Source organism: Protomyctophum parallelum, assembly GCF_964188405.1.
Source record: "Protomyctophum parallelum genome assembly, chromosome: 20".
Taxonomy (NCBI): domain Eukaryota; kingdom Metazoa; phylum Chordata; class Actinopteri; order Myctophiformes; family Myctophidae; genus Protomyctophum; species Protomyctophum parallelum.
Window position 1 is genome coordinate 41832006 of NC_139718.1, and position 18530 is coordinate 41850535.

Here is an 18530-nt window from a genome sequence, read left to right on the forward strand (position 1 = left end):
GAGTACATTAATCTTATGTAGTGTGTGTGTACAGCAGGTGAGTACAGTACATTAATCTATGTAGTCGTGTGCGTGTGTGTACAGCGGGTGAGTACATTAATGTGACCGCAGGTCTCTGCTTACTATGAAACCGTGCATTTCCCGTCAGTCAGTCTGTCACCCCACACCCCATGGTCACGCATTGTGACATCACGTCTAGTCACCCACGTCTCCATATATGGTCACGCATTGTGACATTGTGATGTATTGATTTGACGTACCAGATCTGCATATATGAGACGGCCAGCAACTCTAAATCTGACCTCACTGACACCAGATGAATAGTTTTAACTCCTGCTTCTCAACAGTGCGGTAATGAGAAGCTCTTGTTGTTTCAGAGCCCTCAGGCGTCTTACTGGTATATTATCTAGAGCGTGTGTGCAGCGGGTTTGTACAACCGTACTGTGTTCAACACATTCATGTTGATTTTGGCATTGATTCAGAGAGTAACAAGGTACACAGTAAAATCCTCATTTAATAGTTGGCAAATGGACCAGAAAGGGTTCGTCTTTGCCCTCTCAGAGTTAAACATTAACATTAAGGATATTACTATTTATGTAGATGAAGTAGTTCAGTTTGCTTAAGTACGTGTGACTGATGTTGGACATGTTGGCTGTAGTGGAGATTGAGAGAAATATCTGCAAAAGCAGAAGGCTTTAAGATGCATTAAATAATGCGCGTGCGTGTGTTTGTGTCCTTTATTGATAGGTTGAAAGTAGACTGACAGGAAGTGGGGAGAGAGATGGGGGGTGGGAAGACACGCGGCAAAGGCCTTCGGGATCGGGAGTCGAACCCGCGGCACGCAGAGACTAATTCATTAGTCTCATATCACGCAGCTGCGTCTCGATTCTCCCGGCGGATCCTGCTGTGAGCTGCCTATTCCATAGAAAGCATAGGTGGACCCCAGGCTACTTCTCCACTTTAGTCCCTCCCTAACATTTTCGTCCGATTTGTATTTGTTGGAGAAATTGTCGATTTAATTAGTCATATATAGTTTCATCATAACTTAGTTTTTATTTCATTTTCTAGAAGAGGGGTTCAGTTCAGTTCAGTTCAGTTCAGTTTAGTTCATTTTCGGAAGGAGGAGGACATACATTCATACATTGCACACAGTTTCCATCATTTTTTCTTTTCATTTTTTTTATTTCATTTTTTTATAGTGTCCATAGGTCATGTCCTGTCCGTTCTGAAAAAGGGTTAGGGAGAAGCCATATAGGCTTGTCGGGCCCTACCCCTGGAGTCCATTTGTGCACGTGTAGCAGACCGTGCCTGCTTACACAGTGCATACATACATTCATGCTGTCCTTATGTATGTACATTTATCTACACACATTCATATATATATATGTACATATGTACATATATATATATATATATATATATATACACACATATATATACTAATAACTGTAAATAATGACAGTAGCAACAATAATAATAATGGTATAATATATATATAATATATAACACACATGCAACATATAATAATATATTATATATACATATGTGGTGTGGTTTACCAATAGTGATCCACTCATATGTGATATGGTTTGACTATACTTATATATTTCATAATGTATGGTATAGTATAGTAATAAGAATATATAATTATATAGTACAGTACGTCATAGTTCCCCTTTTGTAATGCCATTACTCTTCGCTTCTGTATTTATCGAAGATAGTTTTTTTTACTCTAGTTTTGAATTGGTTTATGTTTCCACAGTGCTTTAGTTCATCCTCCAGCTCATTCCACAGTGTGACTCCATAAGATGAGATGCTCCTTGTTTTTAAGTTTGTGCGCATCACAGGTTTCTTGAAGTTCAGTGGTCCTCTAAGGTTGTGTCTCCCTTCCTTATCTAGAAATTTGTCCTGAACATTTACCGGTAATTGTTTATATCTTGCTTTGTACATGATTTGTAGAATTTTTACATTGACCATATCTGTGAACTTCAGGAGGTGTGATTGTATGAATAGTGGGTGTGTGTGGTCCCGGTATCCTGCATTGTTTATTACTCTTAGTGCTCTCTTTTGTAATATAATCAGTGGATTTATGGTTGATTGGTAGGCGTTTCCCCATACCTCAGAGCAGTAGTTCATGTAAGGTAGGATCATTGCGCAGTACAACGTGTGCAATGAGCTGGCCACAACCTGACCTGACCTGGTGGAGACCTGTGCCCCAGTGATGCGCGGCTCGACCTGTAACCTGCGGGTGCCCACGGGTCAGGTCAAGAAATGTTAACTCTTTGGTTGGGGCGGGTCACACACCCCCCCTTCTAGCTCCTGGCCTCTGCCTGGAGCTAGAAGGGGGGGGTGTGTGGCAAACCAGGGGAAACAGCCAAGCCTATTCCCCACAGAATGAGGCTGGGGGAGGTGATAGAGGGAGTATATCACCCTGTACAGGTATTGCAGCTCTCTCTCTGGCTCTCTCTCTGCTCTACCCACAGGACTGCAAGTGACTATTTTAGTTGGGGGAGAGTGCTGTAGGCTCTCCCTTGGGGAGTTCAGTCGGCCTAGGAGGGAGGGATAGAGAACGAGACCAGGTGAGCCACAATACACGCACAGCACATCCAAGTGGGTCCAAAGGTTAGAGTTAGTGTTGTACTCACTTGAGAGATCTCCCTCATACCAGCCTCCTCATGAACAGAGAGATTCCTCCTTTCTCACTCCTCCCTTAGTTCACACTGACTCACCAGACAGCTTGGGCGTCGGCTCTTTAACAGCTTCTGGTGATTGCCTTACTGGCTGCAGGTGCGTCCATGTCCAGGCTCCCATTGGCTGCAATACCTGGACAGGTTGATATACTCCCTCTATCACCTCCCCCAGCCTCATTCTGTGGGGAATAGGCCTGGCTGTTTCCCCTGGTTTGCCACAGTGTTTGTTCTCAACCGTCCCCGTTTTTTTCAAGGAAGTCGTAAAATTGTTGAACTTTGAAGTTTGTTCCTGAGACGTATAAAGACGTGTTGCCCTGTGGAGGTGTGGCCGTGGTGTACTGTAGACCTACAGCCAGGTAAACGCACCTGTATGGTCACTTCCACTTCATTCTCCTCTCGAACACTCCTAGACGGCACAACTGTGGAGCGTTTTCCTCAATATGGATTATTCTATGGATTACTTTTTCGATAAATCAAATCATTGAGATTGCACGTTCTTTGAATCGACTCAAGGGGTATCTCTTTTTTACTTTATCATGCAATGAGTTTTGTGCAGAAATAGGGATGAATAGCCGATCTACGAGCTCGCTACTTAAAAACGTGAAGTGCTCTGAAACTGGAACCCCAGCGAAAATGGTGAGAAGGTCCCTGGACCTGACTAGCTGTAGACCAGGGCTACAACATTAGATTCACTGCCATCATTCTATCACTCACTTTTTCCATTAATCAAAATAGTTAAGATATTTTTATGGAATTATTTATATATTAAAGAATCGAAGTAAGAAGTTATTCTGATGTTTCTTTTCTACTTTTTAGACGGAAACACAACAGTCAAAGTAGATAAACAATTTATTCCAACAAATGGAATAAAGTTAAACTTTTATACTTTGTCGCACAAAGGTAGTGAGATGGCCGATCTACAAGCTCACAAAGTGTGTCATCGTGACGCGTTGTGAGCTTGTATTTGGCCATGGACCCCCATCTTAAAATGCCAGGGAGGGACCCCCAGAAGAGAATATTTGTGTGTGTGTGTGTGTGTTTTTTTTAAGTAAGCTGAAAAAAAACGAATTCGAACATTAAAAAGGGACAATTGAATCGATTATTTCACTTCTTCTGAAACCCCACTTTCGGGGGCGGGACGCGCACCGCAAGGCTCAATGCACAGCCTGGAGCGCATGGCGGTGGGACGACCCACCACCGGGGACCGCTACCACAGCATGCAGGAGCGCATGGCGGTGGGACGACCCACCACCGGGGTCCACCACCGGCACCTCGGTGGCAGCAGCAGGAGGCGGAGGAGGACCGTGGCCTCGCGGTGGTCGACGGGGGACGACGGCGGCGGCGGCGGCGGCGCACGGAGCGCCCATAAGCTCCTCCGGTCCTACGCCGGGAACGAGATCCGCACCACCAAGTACTCGGCGCTCTCCTTCCTGCCCAAGAACCTGTTCGAGCAGCTGCACCGCGCCGCCAACGTCTACTTCATCTTCCTGGCGGCGCTCAACTTCGTGCCCGTGGTGGAGGCCTTCCAGCCGGAGATCGCCGTCATCCCCATCGCGGCGGTGATGGCGGCGACCGCCGCCAAGGACCTGTGGGAGGACTGGCGGCGCTACGCCTTGGACCGCTTCGTCAACGGACTCCCGTGTGACGTCTACAGCAGGTCAGAACATCAGAACTACAGTGAATCTCCCCAGCTGGGTGGGACCTTGATGATTCCATTGTGATTCCGATTCAGAGGGCTATACGATTCGATTATGAATCGATTATCATCGATCCATCAGAATCCATCTCGACTCCGATATGATTTATTTCCCTTTTTATTTCGCGGTAAACTTGCTTTCTAATGATACATAATGAAAACATCTTAATTTACTTCCATTATCTTTCATTACACCGCAAAAAACGGCTTTCTTTAAAATAAAATGAATTCTTTACTGAATAAAATGATTTCTTTACTGAAAATTAATACTTTTTTGGTTGTGAATTGATTCATCCATTCGTCCATGTCCATATCCTGATTGAATCGATTTTATTTTCCACCTCTTAGTTAAAACAGAGGTTCTTTAATTTCAAGGACGCTCATAAGTCAGAGAGTGTACGCAACTACGCACGGGTCAATTTGGTTCCAGAGTTACATATAATGGTCAATTTGGAAGCCGTCCCCGTCCCCGTCCCCGTCAACAAACCCTGAGGGTCCCTGGACCACACTAGAAAGAACGGACAAAATGTTTGCTTGTAGTTGCTGCCGATCTACCTACACCCGGTGGGTCTCCCAAAAACGATGCGTCGCGGCGAGACCAGATTTTTGGGGGTCGCACCATTGTTTGTATACTGTAATAGGTCCCAGTCGTGAGATTTTATTTAAACTCCACACCATGGTTTATGCCGTGTAATTCTTTGCTTCGGCAACCGTTGAAAACATTGCTTCTGTGACATGCACATCATGTGTATGCCCAGTCACTTGTTCCATCATGGTTACGTGGCCTTCTCAAAGCTCTACGTTTGCATGTAATGACATCAGCTTCATTGTGAGACATCTGGTTGCTGTTTGTTCATATTCATGACGTCGGGCAGAAACCTCTTATCTCTGTTCTTTTTTGTGTTTCTTTTTGTAATTAACGCCGTTCTTGAGCACGTCACACAAAAGCATCAAAAGCAGCATATCTACAAGCTTCGTGTCGCATTTTGAGCTTTGTCGATCGGCTGCTTTTATCATATTTTTGAATTTGAATCCTGAAAAGTAACAGTTTTGTACTTACAAGGTTTCCACCCCACAGAGATGATTTAAGCTCTGTTGTGTCAACATGGAGGCGTACAGTGTTCTCTTCGGATCGTGGCGCTGGCTCATTGTTTGCAGATCAACAGATCAAATATCACAGTGGATTATGACGATGACGACGACGCGTCGTTCGCACATGAACTTCAAACGTTGCAGGGTGTTGGTCCAAATAGAGGAGACGGTTGAGGACACACTGGAATAATTATTGAAAGCACGTCCTTCCTGATGTGACAATAGTTATGAATTATTAACAGCTTTCTCTCTGCGAGCCATTCCCAAATGTACAACATGTTTGTTAACCGCTCTAGACTGGGGTGGCAGACTGGCAGTGGCTCAGGAGGTAGAACGGAAAGGTTCCCAGTTCGATCCCCGGCTCCCCCGGTGTTAGTGTTGAAGACCTTGCAGACCTTTTTTTTTTTTTTAATAATTTACCTTTTCAGATCTGGACATGGTATTGCATGGTTTTGCGTTGTTTTGGGTTTTTTGCACTCCCTGTGTCTAGCTGAGTTCCAGAATAGTCAAATCATTATGACAAGCTCAGGCTATAGTCACTAGTCTGTTATAAGAGCCTTTCTATAGCTCGATAACCAGCTATGAACTGTACAGGGTCAGCGGTTCGAATCCCGGCTCCTCCTGTCCACATGTCGAAGTGTCCTTGGGCAAGACACTGAACGCTACATTGCTTCCAATGAGTCGGTCGGTGTGAGCTCGCCACCGTCGGTGTGTGAATGTGTGAAGTGAGGACGCTGGTGTCGACTGTTCGCCGCTTCACCTCCCAATGTGAATGAATGAACCATTGTATAGCGCTTTGAGCAAAAAAAGCGCTATAAAAATGCAATTCATTATTACACTGTTGTTGTGGAGTATAATAGTGCAGGACCCCCAGGTACATGTGTGCTAGTCACCTGAGAGGTCCATGTAAAGACCCATGGGATGAGCTTAGCTTCTCTTAACTAGCTCCCTGGACGACTGGCTAACTGTAACGTGACGTGAGACACTTGCTACTGTACAGTACATGGCTTCTGTAGCTTGCTTGGGATATTTAAACGATGGTTCATTCATTCATAGAATTACCTGTGTTTTGTTTTTTTGGTTATAATATATTATTAACTGCCATTACTAGGGTGAGCAAAATCACATACAATAACATCCTCCTGTCTTTTCACTTTAAAACACTCCTAGCGGCAGTGTAACATCTACTGTGTAAGTCTCTAGATTAAATATTTCGATGTTTGATATTAATTAAATATTTCGATTTCGTTTGATATTAATTTGATCAGACACTCTCTATATTTGAAAGGGTGCTTAGGTGGTTTACTTCTTCCCCTTCCCCCTACTAAAAACAAAATACGTTTACAGAGCTGAAGTAGAAATACTTTGCTATGTATAGTATGGTATGGTCCACCACAGGCTGGCCAATCACAGGCAGGGATAATGATTAACCAGCATGCATTGTGTTCAGGTGGTACAGGACCTGTCAACACAGGACCTTGATGAAATCATTTGGGTAGCACTTTACAATAATGACCCGTTATAAAGCATTTATAAACGTTTATAAGCAGTTTGTAGACTATTAACAAATCATTATTAACCTGTTTGTTGACATTCGTAAATGATTATTAAAACCGTTATAACTATGTTTACAAATCATTTATAAGGTATTAGTAAGTAGTAAACTATTCATTAATAAGCCATTTATATACATCTGTAAATTATTATTAAATCATTTGTAATGACCCCATGATAAAGCATTTATAAACGTTTATAAGCAGTTTGTAGACTATTAACAAATCATTAACAACCTGCTTGTTTACATTTGTAAATGATTACTAAAACCTTTATAACAAATTTACAAATAATTTATAAAGTATTAGTAAGTAGTAAAACTATTCATGAATAAGCCATGTATAATACATCTGTAAATGATTATTAAATCATTTGTAACTGATGTTATATAATATATACAAGCTATTTGTATATTTGGGAAATGTGTTTGTTCATGTTTAACATATACTTTGTAAAACATTCCTAAAATATCTATAAATCCTTAGTACATGTTATTAAGTGTAGGAGGACAGTCATACTCGGATACGAGTGACCGCCGATGATGATGAAAGTGACGACAGTTCATCATTTACAACTGTCTGTTAATGTTTGTTCATGTTTAACATATGCTTTGTAAAACATTCCTAAAACATATATAAATCCTTAGTACATGTTATTAAGGTCCCTATAGTAAAGTGACGACAGTTCATAATTTACAACTGTCTGTTAATGTTTGTTCATGTTTAACATATGCTTTGTAAAACATTCCTAAAACATATATAAATCCTTAGTACATGTTATTAAGGTCCCTATAGTAAAGTGACGACAGTTCATAATTTACAACTGTCTGTTAATGTTTGTTCATGTTTAACATATGCTTTGTAAAACATTCCTAAAATATCTATAAATCCTTAGTACATGTTATTAAGGTGCCTATAGGAAAGTGACGACAGTTCATAATTTACAACTGTCTGTTAATGTGTTTGTTCATGTTTAACCCTACATCATTTTATGTTGAAGATGTTGTGTTGCATTGTGGGTAATCCTCAGTACAGAGGAACTCCATACTGAGGGTAAGATGGTCTCCTGTTTGCTCAGGCACAAACAAATTAATTACAAACATCTAAGCTTCATATAAGTGGCCAGATATGCACTCATGTTTACATAGTGTTATTCAGTAACATTCGTTTTTGTATGACATGGTATCATATGACATTGTTTATTTAATTGTTTGGAAAACAGTTAGCATGTTAGCTAGCTGTTAGCTGTGCTGTGTAGCCTGTGTTACATGAGAATTCACTGACACTCCATGTAAGTGAATTCTCAAAAACGAATGTTACTGAATAACACTATGTAAACATGAGTGCATATCTGGCCACTTATATGAAGCATAGATGTTTGTAATTAATTTGTTTGTGCCTGAGCAAACAGGAGACCATCTTACCCTCAGTATGGAGTTCCTCTGTACTGAGGATTACCCACAATGCAACACAACATCTTCAACATAAAATTATGTAGGGTTAAACATGAACAAACATTAACAGACAGTTGTAAATTATGAACCCTACATAATTTTATGTTGAAGATGTTGTGTTGCATTGTGGGTAATCCTCAGTACAGAGGAACTCCATACTGAGGGTAAGATGGTCTCCTGTTTGCTCAGGCACAAACAAATTAATTACAAACATCTATGCTTCATATAAGTGGCCAGATATGCACTCATGTTTACATAGTGTTATTCAGTAACATTCGTTTTTGAAAATTCACTTACATGGAGTGTCAGTGAATTATCATGTAACACAGGCTACACAGCACAGCTAACAGCTGTGCTAACAGCTAGCTAACATGCTAACCGTTTTTCAAACAATTGAATAAACAATGTCATATGATACCATGTCATACAAAAACAAATGTTACTGAATAACACTATGTAAACATGAGTGCATATCTGGCCACTTATATGAAGCTTAGATGTTTGTAATTAATTTGTTTGTGCCTGAGCAAACAGGAGACCATCTTACCCTCAGTATGGAGTTCCTCTGTACTGAGGATTACCCACAATGCAACACAACATCTTCAACATAAAATGATGTAGGGTTAAACATGAACAAACATTAACAGACAGTTGTAAATGATGAACTGTCATCACTTTACTATAGGGACCTTAATAACATGTACTAAGGATTTATATACGTTTTAGGAATGTTTTACAAAGCATATGTTAAACATGAACAAACATTAACAGACAGTTGTAAATTATGAACTGTCGTCACTTTACTATAGGGACCTTAATAACATGTACTAAGGATTTATATATGTTTTAGGAATGTTTTACAAAGCATATGTTAAACATGAACAAACATTAACAGACAGTTGTAAATTATGAACTGTCGTCACTTTACTATAGGGACCTTAATAACATGTACTAAGGATTTATATATGTTTTAGGAATGTTTTACAAAGCATATGTTAAACATGAACAAACATTAACAGACAGTTGTAAATTATGAACTGTCGTCACTTTACTATAGGGACCTTAATAACATGTACTAAGGATTTATATATGTTTTAGGAATGTTTTACAAAGCATATGTTAAACATGAACAAACATTAACAGACAGTTGTAAATTATGAACTGTCGTCACTTTACTATAGGGACCTTAATAACATGTACTAAGGATTTATATATGTTTTAGGAATGTTTTACAAAGCATATGTTAAACATGAACAAACATTAACAGACAGTTGTAAATGATGAACTGTCGTCACTTTCATCATCATCGGCGGTCACTCGTATCCGAGTATGACTGTCCTCCTCCACTTAATAACATGTACTAAGGATTTATAGATATTTTAGGAATGTTTTACAAAGTATATAGTATATAGTAACATGAACAAACACATTTCCCAAATATACAAATAGCTTGTATATATTATATAACATCAGTTACAAATGATTTAATAATCATTTACAGATGTATTATACATGGCTTATTCATGAATAGTTTTACTACTTACTAATACTTTATAAATTATTTGTAAATTTGTTATAAAGGTTTTAGTAATCATTTACAAATGTAAACAAGCAGGTTGTTAATGATTTGTTAATAGTCTACAAACTGCTTATAAACGTTTATAAATGCTTTATCATGGGGTCATTACAAATGAATTAATAATCATTTACAGATGTATATAAATGGCTTATTAATGAATAGTTTACTACTTACTAATACCTTATAAATGATTTGTAACCATAGTTATAACGGTTTTAATAATCATTTACGAATGTCAACAAACAGGTTAATAATGATTTGTTAATAGTCTACAAACTGCTTATAAACGTTTATAAATGCTTTATAACGGGTCATTATTGTAAAGTGCTACCATCATTTGTTCTCTGTTCCCATTTGAGGAATGTGGGTGCATTGGGTGCAGTGGGTGCATTGGGTGCATTTTAAACCTAGATAAGACCTCACACACGTGCACGTGCTGTACTGAACTGTACTGTAATATATCCATCACTGTCACCCTAGGGGGAAACCCAACAGTCATAGTTATGCCTCTTTTTTTTCAATTTTTTTTATGACCGTGTTTCTCAAACTTATTCGTGCCAAGGACCCCCAAATTGATGTGTATTTGGCCATGGACCCCCATCTTAAAATGCCAGGGAGGGACCCCCAGAAGAGAATATTTGTGTGTTTTAAGCTGAATTATATATATTTTTAAAGGAGAGAAACAAAATGTTTGTAGATCTGCTATTTTTAGATGGTCAACCTACCGTATACATGGATAAATTGGTTAAAATGGTTGTGATGCTTCATTAACGTATTGACTGCCACATTTATTTCGCCAGCTGTTCTCCCTTTGCCAGGAGTTTTTCATCAAAAGTAACCTTTTCTTTTGCTATTTTTGAATTTGAATGGAAACAAGCCAACAAGATTTTAAATGGAAACAAGCCATATAGGCTATCTGGGATTTTAAATCCTCTTTATGTATTGAACTGTACTTTCCTGCGCTTTTTTCCCCTCAAACAAGAAGTATTTAATCAATCAATCAATACATCAAATGCAGAGAGACAGTGTCTAGATAGTGTCTCAGTAAACTATAGGGTTACAGGTGAACCAAGAACACCCCCCCCCCCCCTCAATGAAAAACTAATTTCACCCACTTCTTTACATGCATAAATGGTGCATTCACTGTATAATGTATATAGCGCCTTTATCTAAGGTGCTTTACATAGATTGTGCATTACATTTACCCATTCACACCGATGTCAAACCATGCAAGGCACCAACCTGCACATTAGGGAGCAATTGGGGGTTCATAGTCTTGCTCAAGGACACTTCGACACTATAACTCTGGATTCTGGGGGAGCCCGGGTTCGATCTGGGAACCTTGCGGTTCCCATATGCGGTGTATGTATTTTGGCGGGCCTTGATGCTGTCGTAATGATTTTACACTTTTTTTTTTAGACGGTCGATCGGAAAATAGCCGATCTACAAGCTCACAACTCGTCGCAGCGTGACGCGTTGTGATCTTGTAGATCAGCTATTTTGCATGATTGGTTTCATAGTTGGCATGCAACCAAGTGTAAAATGTCTTTTACTTATACTGGATCTCTTGTCCACTAGATCTCTTTTACTTATACTGGATCTCTTGTCCACAAAGATCCCTTCCAAACATTTTAGTCTAGTTTTTATTTGTTGACAAAATATACAAAATATATTTAGTTTTAGTCATCGTTAGTTTTTATTTCATTTTAGATTAAAAAAAAAGGTTAAAAAGTGAGCTGTTATTCTGGGAGGTAATTGATAGTGTGCTGATGACCCAGTGACAATGTCTCACAATCACTCGTTTGGGTCATGAGCCAGCAGCTGTGACACCGAGAGCCATGCCAACGCACGACAATGGCAGTCAACTGTTGACTTTGACATAACAAGAAATATGTATTTATTTTCAATTGGCCTTTAGCCGCAGCCTCGAGGCCGAGCTCACTATGTTGTGAGTTTGTAGAGTGGCTATTTTGGGAGCCAGTGTTGTTTTTGGCAGCAAATTTATATTAAAATTTTAGTCATATAGTCTTTGGAATGAAACTTCATTTAGTTTTAGTCATCATAGCTTAGTTTTCATTTAGTTTACATTTAGTTTTCGGAGGGAAAAAAAAAGGTAATCGCTGAATATTTCTTTTGTCATAGTATTTAATCGACAACCATCAACACTATTTGTGTCTCTGTGGTGTTCTCCACAGTGAGCAGAAGTGCTACGTGGCCCAGCGCTGGCAGGACGTGAGGGTGGGGGACTTTGTGCGTCTGTCGTGCAACGAGATCATCCCGGCGGACATGCTGCTGCTGTACTCGTCGGACCCCCACGGGGTCTGCCACATCGAGACGGCCAACCTGGACGGAGAGACCAACCTCAAGCAGAGGCAGGTGGTCGCCGACCTGCCACAGGTACGCACGCACGCACACCGACACCGCAGCCACGCTGAAACCGCAGCTGTCTGTTATCTTCTATAATTCTAAGTGTACAGTATTTGTTAAAATGTTGTGTTTATGTGGGCATGCCCACCAGTTCATTAAGTATGCCTGGTTCGCCTGATGGGTGGTGATCCACCTGAACTGAAGCCGCACCCACAGCTGTAGTTGTATATGATAAATGGGGAGGGGTTAGGGGAGGGGCCTGATAGTGTGATGTCACTATATTACTGTTTATTTCATTGGCCCGTTGGACTTTGCCTCCAGGAAGAAACCCTAAATACAAAGTTAAAGGAGAATTCCATGCTAGAAGGCTTTCTTACCTTTTATTTGTAGTTGTTACGTCCCCACTAAAGAGGTCCAGGTGTTATTTTGTGCAAAAGCTCCTTATTGGCTATTTCCCCTACCATAAGCCCTACATGAATTTCATTGAATTGAATGGGAATTGAATGGAGCTATGGGGTGTTGTGCTTATTTCCATCGCTCAAAATTATATATTTTTTGTATATAATCTCTCTTCATAATGTAAATAATATCCCAAGCGGCACACTTTACTACTTATTTAGATGGAAATAAGCGAATTAGCACAACACCCCATAGCCCCATTCAATTCCCATTCAATGCAATTCATTGAGGGCTTATGGTAGGGTAAATAGCCAATAAGGAGTTTTTGCACAAAGAACACCTGGACCTCTTTGGTGGGGATGTAACGACTACAAAGAAAGGTAAGAAAGCCTTCTAGCATGGAATTCTCCTTTAATACACCATTGCACATAAAAACAACTCCAGGGTGTCTAATGAAGTACTGTCACCTCATAGACGCATGAAAAACTGGAAAAATACAAAGGATTGTGGCACTCCCTCTTTAATGATTATTCACTCAATTATTTTCTCAAGTATATGTTTTTTTCATTTTTTTATAATCCACTAAATCGATTATTGAAGCGGCACTACAATTTCACATTTAGCAGACGCTGAATCCAGAGCGATTTACAGTAAGCAAGGACAACACATGGCAATACATCACATGCATAGAAAGTCATCGCTAGTCATCGCTAGTCATCGCTAGGAGAAGTACCGGCTTTTTGGCATTCGATACCGATTTCGATACATGGCGGTCCAGTATCTGCCGATACAGAGTACCGATCCGATACCCCCCACAAAGAAACGTAATAACCTATTAAGCTGTATGCCTTCTGGAATCATTATTTTGTGTAAGGCAACATCAAGGCTTGACTTAAACATTACTTTCCCAACTTTGTAAAACAAAATGTAACAAACAGATATAAATGCACTGAATTATTTATTAAATAACTGTGCAACAATTAGACCAGGTTAATGTGTGCGCAGGCTAGCCTGGCTGCATTCCACATGTTATACTGTCAATACTACACTGCTGTGTCACAGAGGAGGTAGAGTTGTTTTCATACTGTAATTACACATAATTATCGGATCGGATCGGATCGGATCGGATAATGGATCGGCCACCGATCCGATACCCGATCTAGAATTTTAGCCTGGATCGGCGCCGATCTCCGATATGAGTATCGGATCGGTGCATCCCTACCAAGAACATAGCATAGAATATCCGCACATTGAAACTATAAACACTATAGGATGCCAGATCAGTGACACAACGTTTTTAATGAACACAATGTCATTTTGTCCAATCTGTATAGTAGAGCAGGAGTTCTCAACCCGTGGGTTGCGACCCCTCAAGGGGTCGCCACATTATTTTGGGGGGTCCCCAAATTATATATATATTTATATTTATTATTTTTTTGCAATTGAATGGCTGGACAATGGAAATGAAGAGTTTACATAGTACACATAGTACATGGATAAACTTTCTTTAATGATTATATCTGGTTCCAGTAGTCATTTATGATATATTTTCTGAAAAACCCATGTTTCTATGTCAGTGGTTCTCAAACAAGGACCCCCAAAAATATATGAAATTTGCCGTCGACCCCCATCTGAAAATATGTAGTTCCAGGCCCCCAGAAGCAAAGATTTCCGTTAAAAATGTTCGCTCTGAAAGAAAAAGAAATGTTTCATGATTTTTCAAAAATAGCAGATCTACAGTACAAGCTGGTAGCGCGGCACTCTGCTATTTCTCACATGGCTTAATGTGAGCTGTTATTCTAGGATGAAATTGATAGTGTGTTGATGACCCAGTGACAGTGTCTCACAATCACTCGTTTGGGTCATGAGCCAGCAGCTGTGACACCGAGACCCATGCCAACGCACGACAATGACGTCAGCTGTTGACTTTTGACAAGAAATATCTATTTGAATTAGCCTTTAGTCGAAGCCCAGCTCACTATGTTGTGAGTTTGTAGAGTGGCTTTGTTGGGAGCCAGTATTGTTTTTGGCAGCAATTGTTTTTTAATTTCTTTTTTCTTTGGAATGAAACTTCCTTTAGTTTTAGTCATATTTTAGTCACCTGGAATATTTGAGTGTTAGTCTAGTTTATTTCGACTAAATCTGCAGTTCATTTAGTCGACTAAAATGTGTCTTGTCAATGTTATAGTCTTGATCATTTCTCGGCATCCCCTGAAAAATGGAATGCTGGATATACTGTTATATGTGTGCGTTCCACCCAATGAGAATGTTCTGTCTGTCTGTCTGCCTGTCTGCCTGTCTGTCTGTCTGTCTGTCTGTCTGTCTGTCTGTCTGTCTGTCTGTCTGTCTGTCTGTCTGTCTGTCTGTCTGTCTGTCTGTCTGTCTGTCTGTCTGTCTGTCTGTCTGTCTGTCTGTCTGTCTGTCTGTCTGTCTGTCTGTCTGTCTGTCTGTCTGTCTGTCTGTCTGTCTGTCTGTCTGTCTGTCTGTCTGTCTGTCTGTCTGTCTGCCTGCCTGTCTGCCTGCCTGTCTGTCTGTCTGTCTGTCTGCCTGCCTGCCTGTCTGTCTGTCTGTCTGTCCGTCCCAGGGAACAGAGGTGACCCCTGAGAGCTTCCACAGTCACATTGAGTGTGAGAACCCCAACGATGACCTCAGCAGGTTCAAAGGTTACATGTGAGGATCCTTTGTCTATATTATTCACCTTATCGTTCCACACTGTCGTTAAGCAAAGTACACAGTACACCCACAACAACAGGTGCAGCGGTAGAACCGTAACGATAGCCGTTGTGACGAGACGAGGAGAACTGGAAGTAGCTCTTCCCACAAGGAACGACGTTTTGCTTTCCTCGTCTCGCACAGTTATCTGACACTGTTATTTGTGTACAAAGGCCACAAATGATTCCTATTCTGAATTCAAAAGCAGGGCGTGTCGTGCACACGTCATTGCTTTCGGTGCAGAGATACCGACCATGTATCTCAGTGCCCTATACCAGTGGTTCCCAAAGTGGGGTCGGGGGACCCCCAGGGGTCCTTGAGGGAGTTCCAGGGGGTCCCCATCTAAATGATAGTTTGGAACCAAATGGACCCTTATGGGTCTGTAACTCTGAGTTAAATTAACATTGATTTTACAATCTAAATTGGGGGTCCCAGAGATAGAATTAAATGCCATTAAATGGGGGTCCGTAGCCTGTTGCATATCAGACTGGGGGTCCTTGAAATTAAACGGGTTAGGAATCACTGCTAGAGCCATAAAGATCTTCTCTTATGGGGGATATCTTTTCAAATGGGGGTCCGTGGGATCATTAGGGTCAATTTGGGGGTCCTTCACATGAAAAAGTTTGGGAACCACTGCCCTATACTGACGGAAAGCCCTACTTTGTCTTTAAAAACAAAATGTGTTTTCTAAATATTGAGCCAACTATAAGTAGCCTATTCGCAGAGCTTGTGACTAAATGGATCCATTGGAACACATTCTGTCCCCATTTTCTCATTTCCTGAAATGTATCACTTTTAGTCATGCGCGGTTTCCACCCAACAGCGATGATATTGGTGTGTGTGTGTGTGTGTGTGTGTGTTGTGTGTGTGCGTGCGTGCGTGTGCGCAGGGAGCATCCCAACAAGGTGCGGGTGGGTCTTCACATGAACAACCTGCTACTGAGAAGCTGCACCGTGCGGAACACGGAGACCGTTGTGGGCATGGTGGTCTATGCTGGTAAGACCCTCCTCTTCTTTAACATGGTGGTCTATGCTGGGAGGAAGATATCCCCTCATTGTCAGCTCCGTAGCAGTGGCCGGCAAACTGTGTTCTTCTGGATCGGACTAGTGAGGAAACACGGGGAAGGTTGCCGTACCACCTAGAACCCCCTCAAGGACCACTGGTTGGGAACCACTGCTTTAGTCCATTCCTTATCTTAATCACTGATAATGTACAATATCCTACTGTGTCTGTTCTGACTCTCAGGTTTATGTTTCCATTGGCACACCTACAGTAGTCTAAAGACTTTCTCACCAAATAAAACACCTGCTCATCTGAATAGAGAACACTGCCGCTAAACAGAAAACTAGTTTATCTGGTAGAACGTCCTATCCTTAAGTAGGACACGGTCTTCTTGAGAAGCCAGCAAGCACTGGCTGTACTGATTACTAATTAGTGCAATCCCCAAACATGGAATAGAGTCAATAGACAATCGGACACTGCGTTCATGATTTGTGGCATTTTGTGCAAAACGGGCCACTCACACAAACGTTTTTTTTTAAGCCGGTCGTAGCCAAATCGGAATGGAATATGAAAGATCTGACCGCCTTGAATTGATCACATGACCCCGGAGATAATCATGTTACGATTTGCGTGAGGTTTGTGCAAAAATCTTTTTCGAGCAGTAGTGTTTTGCTGCTACTCATGGTGGCGCTGTAACGGGCCAATTTGAACTCATGGTGGCGCTGTAACAGGCCTCACAAGACTCACTAAAAACTAAGTGCTGTTTCTCCACATCTGGTTCAGAAAGCAGACATTATCCAAAATATCACACAAGATCAGAAATATATTAAAGCAAGCCACAGTTGCATTTTGAAATTCTTAGGACACCACAGGGAGCCAGTAAACATTTAAAATGTAGGCATACAAAATAAAATGCAAGGATTTTTAGGAAATGTCCACAACGTCAATAATATAGTGAAAATCTGCTATTCAAAAATAGCAGATGTACAAGCTTGTATAAAACATGTAGATGGGGGGGTCCGCGGGCAACTATATAAAGTCTTATCAATTTGGAGGTTCTTCTTGGCACGAAAACGTTTGAGAAGCACTGGCATATCATAATGATGGTGCAAAGCTGCAGAAGGCTTCAGGAGACTCTTCAAATCTAACAAGGCATGTAATCCAGCACCCGACTCCTCCTTGTGTGCGTGCGTGCATGCACCAGTCAGGTGAGTGTCGGGGCGTTCCATTCGCCCGCATCGACACCATGCAGGTGTTGTTAGTTGCATCCATGTTGTCGGCCTCCCAAACCTCCTATCTCCATGATCTCAAACTGTTTGTTTATGTTTAGGTTATTTTCCCCCTAAATTCGAAAGTGGAGCCTACAAGTACAGTAGACTCGGATCTAACTAGATCTACAGGCTCTACAAGCTTATGTACACACACAGTAGATAAAACAGTACGGTAGATATTCAAGTTCTACAAGCTTGTTTAGCTACGTTATGGGCAGCTGTGGCTCAGGAGGAGGAGGCGGTCGTCCAATCATCCGGGGGTCGGCGGTTCGAATCCCGGCTCCTCGATCCTGTCCACATGTCGAAGTGTCCTTGGGCAAGACACAGAACCCCACATTGCCTCCAATGAGTCGGTCGGTGCTATGTTGCCACCATTGGTGTGTGAACGTGGGAAGTGAGGACGCTGGTGTCGACTGTTCACCCGCTTCACCTCCCAATGTATGAATGAATGAACCATTGTAAAGCCGCGCTTTGAGCACTTGGAAAAGCTCTATAAAAATGCACTTCATTACAAGCTAAAAGATAAAGAAAAAATATTATTTTGGATTTATGGGGTTTCCACACGACAGTGTTCTGGGACAACGCTCCTCTTCATAGCTGCGGGCCATGAAAAAAAAAAGAAATAGTAGAATGGCGAGTCACACATTACACCACAGCTCCACAGTGCACGCCTGACCTGGTTCCATTCTTTGCATGTCACTATTGGGTTTCATAA

The 18530-nt window shown here is 41.1% G+C and overlaps 2 protein-coding genes across 2 annotated transcripts in view; both read left to right on the forward strand.

The window, feature by feature from the left end:
- The window catches only part of LOC310878160 (phospholipid-transporting ATPase VD-like), a 60914-nt gene that overhangs the window by 12542 nt on the left and 29842 nt on the right, over positions 1–18530 (forward strand). The window contains exons 6-8 of the mRNA XM_083792311.1: positions 12260–12461; positions 15415–15500; positions 16432–16538. Of these exons, the coding sequence (XP_083648437.1) occupies positions 12260–12461; positions 15415–15500; positions 16432–16538 (395 nt within the window). The remainder of the gene's footprint in view (positions 1–12259; positions 12462–15414; positions 15501–16431; positions 16539–18530) is intronic.
- On the forward strand, positions 3789–4411 carry LOC310878467 (phospholipid-transporting ATPase VA-like; the record flags this gene model as incomplete). Its single annotated transcript, XM_083792796.1, has 1 exon — positions 3789–4411. The coding sequence occupies exon 1, from the start codon at positions 3848–3850 to the stop codon at positions 4409–4411; it is 564 nt and encodes a 187-aa protein (XP_083648922.1). The 5' UTR covers positions 3789–3847.